This window comes from Capsicum annuum, chromosome 3 (genome assembly GCF_002878395.1).
Source record: "Capsicum annuum cultivar UCD-10X-F1 chromosome 3, UCD10Xv1.1, whole genome shotgun sequence".
NCBI lineage: Eukaryota > Viridiplantae > Streptophyta > Magnoliopsida > Solanales > Solanaceae > Capsicum > Capsicum annuum.
This window is the reverse complement of record NC_061113.1, coordinates 248220655-248227991: the sequence shown is the minus strand read 5'-3', so window position 1 is coordinate 248227991 and position 7337 is coordinate 248220655. Positions and strand designations below refer to the sequence as shown.

The window sequence follows — 7337 nt, the reverse complement described above, 5'->3', positions numbered from 1 at the left end:
ATATAAAAATGTCCTAGAATTTTTAATTTTTTTTACATTTAAAAATAAAAAAGTAACTTAAATTTATAAATTGACCTTACATAATCACTTTACATCGAAAGTGTATTTAAATAGAAATTATTTTTGAATTATTAAAATGAAAAAATATAAATAACTCACCTTATTTATGGTGTTAATAGCTTGGAGAACAGTTAAGTCATTTTGACAACAAAAAAGTGTTTAGCATCACTTATTTACCAAATACATAAATAATTTTTTTCAGATTCAGTATTTTTATCCAAATACTTATCTACTTAATTTATAAGCACTTCTTTTAAACTTTTAATCATTTAAGTTAAACGACTATTTTTTAATCTTATCCAACCGGTCTCTTAGATAACACGTCCTTTGAAACTTATAATGTGATATTTAATAAAAGTTACTAATAATACGAATATCAACTATTATAATTCGTCAAAATATACTAGTTATGAAGATCCATCCATACAAAAAAGTAAAAAACAACAACATACACATATATGTTCTATGTGGTATCTATGTGGTAATCTGCGTGAAATCGTAATACAAAAATTCAGTAGAGACTATTTTTAATCTAAAAAAAAGGGTGTGCCTAATTTCAATTCAATACAAGAATCTCCAAATCAAAAAATTAAGAAAAATTGCAAGCCTCTAAATTGTATTCAAATTATAACTGAAGACTCCAAAAAATCTATGACAAGAATTATATATGGTCGATCAACATGATAGATCAAGGTAGTTTATGTCACCTGAACGAAAAAATTATAATTTTATAATCGAAGTGTCTAATTTTATAATTAAAGTATCCGTTCATGAGTGTTTCTATCTCATTTGTTCTTACTGATCAGACAAAGAAAACATACTATGCTCCAATATTCGGATTTGATCTGACAGAACTCAAACAACGTTTGCATTCAGGATCACTTCTTTCAAGTGGTCCAAAGAGTACCTACAAGTTGTGGCTCAAGCGAATTCGTGGCCTAAGGCCAAAATCAAACGAAGGCCTTACGTTTTTAAGAAAAAATAATTATTTTTATAAAGTTTATTTTTTAAATTATATAATAAATTTCTTCTAAGATTTTTTTTAATTAATAATAAAGTCAATGTATTAATTTCTTAACACATAGTATTCTGGATTAGCTATATCAAACTCGATCTAAATTTTTTTATATACAAAATCTATTTTTTCTATAAATAATATTTAATATATTTTTAAAAATTTATAATTTATTATTACTAAAAAAAATGAGGCACCATTCATTCTAATTTCATTATTTATAGAAAAGGAAAAAAATACTACTACAATATTAACAAGAGCTAGGCATGGTGGTTCTTACATGAATTATACTAATTGTGGTTCGAGGGTAATATTTATTTATGGCCAAATCTATTGGCAGTCCCTAAACATGGCATGATCTTTCACTTTGACATATCAACTAGATGTTGTTCACTTTAGGCACCTCAAGTAGCCATAAATTGTATCATTTTGGCACCTTTTGCTGATTCAGTAAAAAAATCGTATTACGCTCGCTTTTGGACGCGTTTCAAGGGTATTTTCATAATTTTTGAGAGGTATTTTCATAATTTTTTATCTTTAATTTGTTTTAAATTATTGAAATTGTTTCCAAGTCAGCAACAATATATATACATAGCAATGAATGACATAATTAACCAACTCATTAATATATATAGATAATTAAATTAAAAGAACCAATTAATTAATGGCACATGGCATTTTCCAAAATAATTATACAATTATTTAATTTTATTTGGCATCCCACCCCCACCCCACCCCCAAACCCCAAAGTCATCTTCTCCACCCTCACCCATCTCCGCGACAGCCTCTATCCCAAGTCCTCTTCTCTATTTGGCAGCCCCCACCCCACTCCACTCTTCTCTTGTATTCTCTCTCTTTCACACTATCTTTTACGGGTTCACATAAACAAAAAAGATAAGCCAAAAAAAAATAAATTAATTGAAAAATGTCACTGTGTGTTTCTTTCTTTCTTCAAGAAGATAAGTAAATCATTTACATTTTTCAAATCATTCAAAAAATTCAAGCTTCCAGAAACTTCTATAAAGGATGAGCAAAACGATGGATTGAAAAATTCAACCTTCATTAATGGAGGACTCAACCTCCATTAATGGAGATTAAGGTTGTGTGGAGTTTAGTGATTGTAATGCTATGGTGGTGATGAAAATTTGACGGTGGGTATGAAAGAAAATGAAAGAAAAGTGTATGAATAGAAAAAGAAAAAAGAAAAGGTAGGGGGTGGGGTGGGTCGAGGAAGATGATATGGGGTGGGGTGGTTAGGAAGATAATATAACGTGGGGGTGGGGTTGTTAATATTTTTTATTTAAATTAATTATATAATTTTTTTTTATAAAAATGACAAATGTCTTTTTATAATTGGTCCCCTTCCATGTGTTTTAGTCATTTTTTCAAAAAAATAAAATAAAATTTTAGGTGCATATAGTGATGTGGCAATTTAAATGAGTTGGTACAAATTAATTGACCGTTTTATCCATACTTCCAGCGTGTGAGACACACGCACCTGTGCTGATGTCGAAACGTGTCAAAATGACACAATTTATGAATACTTCAAATACCCAAAGTGAACAACGTTCAGTTGAGGCGTGTGGTTTAACCTTTATTTATTATAGAAGACAGAGTTAGAAAAAGCAATACAAATGCAAACTTACTACATCAACAGTTTTGATTATATAAGAAACTTTCTGAAGCACTTCAAAGGACGTACGCGACAAGCTTTGGACGGTTAAATTTTTTAAGTAATTTATTAATAATTTTTTATATATATTATTATCATATAGTAGAATTTGAGTAAAACAGATCTCTTGCTCTTTCATAAAATTAATTTTGAAAAAAAAAAAAAACTTTTCAATTCTCTTATACATAAAAAGTGAAAAAAAAAATTGTCGAAAAATCATAAAACTAAGAATTTTGTAAATAACTTGAAAATAAATTCTCGAGTAGAATTCAAATAGTTCTAGAAAGAAACAAAGAGTAGTATTAGTGGTGGAAAGCTACCAAAAAGGATGGGCTGTTAAAAGGACATGAAATGGCACAGTGAGCTGTCTATGTTAGACTAACTCAAGTGGTAACTTAAGTAAATAACCCAAGAAACATGTCCTAAAACAAAAACACATACGGATACGATACCCAAACCAAATAACTGTCGAGGAGACCCAGTTTGTTTACACAAGGTCAATCAATCTTCAGTTACACACGGCCTACTGAAACCTGACTCTATCTATCTGACTGAATCTCCCTAAAATTCAATTTCAAAATAATACTACCACATGAATCTCCGTCTTTTTCTTACCTACTATTAAATCCATTTGCTAGCAAAACCCTAGCGATTTGTAATTTGTAACTTCACCATGTATTCCCCTTTCAGAAAAGCTAATAAAGGGGAAACGGGTGGACATGGCCGAAGTAAGTCTATGTGGAAAATCTTTATTTACAGGTCTTCTTCTTCGGCCAAATTTGATAAAAATGACCCACCAAAAGAACTCATTTGTCCCATTTACGGCTGTTTAATGTTTGATCCAGTTGTGGTGTCATCTGGTCAGACTTTTGAGAGGACTTCTGTTCAAGTCTGTAAGGATTTGGGGTTTAAACCACAACTTCCAAACGGGTTAACCCCTGATTTTACTAACGTGATTCCGAATTTAGCTTTGAGGACGACGATTCTCAGCTGGTGTGAGAAATCAGGGGCGGAGAAGCCTCAGCAGCCTGATTATTATGCCGTTGAGGCAATTGTTCGTGCTTACATGGCGGAGAATTTGCCTAGTTCTTCCTCTTCTTCGATATCTAGAGAAGATTCAAGAATACGGGTTTCGGAGAGGGAATTGCTCAAAGGAGTGGCGGAGAATCCACCTGTGCTACTCTCTCATGCTGCCACGGAACTGAATCCGAGGAATAATCATCACTTTTACTCTCCTTCCAGCTCGGAGGAATCTGTTATAGCTAACAACTCGCCGCTACTTCCTTTTAAAACTCGCCCCTCCTGCTATTCCTCGTCCTCGTCGCAATCGACTTCGTCGGAGATAATCTCCGATGAAGTCCCGTCGTCTGCTTCCACGTCGTCGGAGGATGATTATTACGTTGCTCAGTTTAAGAAATTGGATGTTTATGACCAGGAACAAGCTGTAATTTCACTGAGAAAAAGTACCAGAACCGATGAGGAAGCTAGGGTTTCACTGTGCACGCCGCGGCTTTTATCGGCTCTTAAGCCGCTGATTGTCTCGAGGTACGCGGGAGTTCAGACGAACGCTGTTGCTGCATTGGTCAATCTCTCGCTGGCGGATGCCAATAAAGTGAAAATCATTCGAGCGGGGATTACTCCTCTGTTAATTGATGTTTTAAAAGGCGGCTTCGAGGAGTCTCAGGAGCACGCAGCCGGCGCGATATTCAGTTTGGCGCTGGAAGACGACAACAAGACAGCAATTGGAGTATTGGGTGCATTGCAGCCGCTTTTACATGCACTGAGGTCGGGGACTGAGCGAACTCGTCATGACTCGGCATTGGCTCTTTATCATTTAACATTAGTGCAGAGTAACCGACTGAAGCTTGTTAAACTAGGAGCAGCGAATACGCTTTTGGGAATGCTCAAAACCAGGGATATGGCGGGTAGAGTGGTCTTGGTGATCTGCAATTTGGCTGTGTGTCAAGAGGGAAAGGCGGCGTTACTGGACGCTAATGCAGTGAATGTAATGGTGGGGATATTGAGAAATTGGAATGAGTTGGATGAGTCGACTCGGGAGAATTGCGTGGCGGCTCTGTACTCACTTAGTCAGGGAAGTTTGAGGTTCAAGGGGATGGCAAAAGAGACGAATGCAGCTGAAGTATTGCAGATGGTGGTGGAGCAAGGAAGCGAGCGGGCAAGTGAGAAGGCGAAGAGGATGTTGATTTCCATGCGGAGAAGGATGAAGGATGAGGATGACGATGAAGAAGAGATAGACTGGGAAGGAGTATTGGAAGGACGAGTGAGTCAGACTCGGTACTGAGTCGGAAGAACTACTCAGTATCTCAACTCAGCCGAGTTCTGAATCTTGGTCTGAGAACAAAAAAAAAAAAAAAAAAAAAAGCAGCTCGGTTCACTAAACCGCACATAGCAGGAGTTTAGGAAAGGGTCACCTGTAATTGTGGTCGATTAAAAAAAAAAAGTGTAATTATCAATTATTTGGGGTTTGGGGCTTTATCATGTTCGTGGTTAATTTATTTTTTTTAACTTGCTTTTTAGCTTTTGATTTGCTGAATTGCGTCCTAACCTTCTTTTCCTTTATTCTAGGTTTGGTGGTAGTTACTTAAGAATGTAATTTGGTCTAAAATTGTGATTATTGTGTATATAATTAGGATTTAAGGAGTGACAATGCAATTTTGGTTTAAAGTTTGTTCTATTTTTCTATAGTTTGTACTTTGTTGAACAGCAGCAAGCAAAGATGACTTGGTTAGGACCTTGGGACCAAGTTGCCATGTTAGCTGAATTCAAGAGGCGTTTGAGTTTGACAAAGTCATCTCAAGTTAGCAGAGTACTATATAAAGAATGACCAAGTTGACTGTACTTTTCTGCCTAGCCAAGCTGTTGTGTGGATTATGATGTAGTCACTTTTTCGGTATTAATTATAGCTTCAACTTTGTTGGATTCTTATCATTATTATCTTAGTGGGACAAAAGTTTTCTCACCACTTAAGTTTGTTGTTCCGTGGACGTGATTGAGCTTGTAATCCAAATCCTATTAAAAAAGATTAGGTAAAACCCCCTAGTGGTCATTGATTTGGATGATAGATTTGTTTCCCAAGTTCTCATCTAAAAGTCAAAAACAGAATATGCTAAATTGCTAGGACCATGATACTTTGTGATGTTTTTTTTTCCTTTATTTGCTTAAGCAAGGTTCTGCCAAATTGATGAGCAGTTTTTACACTGTAGCTGCAAAAGATTGTGGGCTGGGCACCCTATAGATGAATTTTACCAAGTAGGTATATTAAAAAATAAGAGTATATAGTTATTAGTTTTATATACTAGCAATTTACATGACTAGGAAGATGGACTCTCTCTTTTTTCTTTCTAAAAGATTATGAATATATGCTACTACTATGTATGTTTGGCTTATGGGTTGCAACTTTTTGGTGTACGAGGGGAATAAGGTTATGGAATAGAGGGGCAAGACTTGGAGAAAGAAACATCCTTAGGACTTAGGAGTTCATTTGATATCCTCTGCTTGTTCTATTTAGTGTTACCTTCTCAGAACGGTTCAAATAAAAAATCAGTATTAATGTTCAACATAGTTTAAAATTTTGGGCATCTCACCATTTTTGTCGTATAAGTTCTCCAATTAAAAGGAAAATTGTCCAAGACTAAGTTGATTTTATGGAAGATACAGGCCTCACTGAAATGAAGTGTAGGAAGATTCTTTACATGGACTAATTGTAACATCCATAGCAACTTAGAGAGCATTGGATGACCAAATGGCCTCTTATATCTGATCACTTTGATCACAGCATTAAAATAGAGCAAGCAAACACAATTTTAAGTTTTAACAGTGAGTGTTGTTTAACTAAAAGTTTCGTCTCCATGGAATAATTGAACACACAATAAAAAAGATTTTTTATGAACTTTGGAAATAATGTAAATATTCTTTAACTTAATATAGAATCAATTTTCAGAGACCATATTATTTGAAAAAAGTAGTATGATAATATAGATATAAAAAAAAAGATATAATTCTGATTCAAAATTTTCAATGCAGTAACAATCAAAGGTGCAAGGATGAAGTTTTGGAAGTTTCAAGACGACAAGATCTCAAGTAACAAATTTTCAAGATAGGTAATAGACTGTAATTAGCAATTAAAAAGGCATATAACAATATATATGTGTCTACTATGTTTTGTCATTAATATTATTTTCATTTCTCCTTTTACAGAAATATTTTAGCTTGAATAAAGTCCCTATTTTCATATTGTACAGAGACGGTCCGAGTAATGAATAGTTCCAAGTTCTAACTGTTGAAGTTCTCGTGAAATTTCTTTACTCTTCTAAATAAGTAGTGTTTTTGGTGTTCCTAAATAACTAATGTTTTTACATAGGGAAAAGGATCAAATTTATTTATTTACTTTGAAAAATTGATTAAATATATCCTTTGTCATGCTTGGGGCCAAATTTATCTTTCTACTTTGAAAAATCCGCTAAATATACCTTTCGCCATATTTTGAGGTCAAATTTATCCTCGATCTGAAGAAACTTTTCACATGTACCCTTTAATAAAAAAATCCAAATCAACGTCAAATGCCTCATT

General features: G+C 34.1%; 1 protein-coding gene across 1 annotated transcript; it reads left to right on the top strand.

Annotated features, from left to right (window-relative positions):
- The first annotated feature begins 3104 nt into the window (after positions 1 to 3104).
- LOC107862427 (U-box domain-containing protein 38) lies at positions 3105 to 5432 on the top strand. The gene has a single exon (XM_016708011.2). The coding sequence runs from the start codon at positions 3421 to 3423 to the stop codon at positions 5047 to 5049; it is 1629 nt and encodes a 542-aa protein (XP_016563497.1). The 5' UTR covers positions 3105 to 3420; the 3' UTR covers positions 5050 to 5432.
- The last annotated feature ends 1905 nt before the right edge of the window (positions 5433 to 7337 follow it).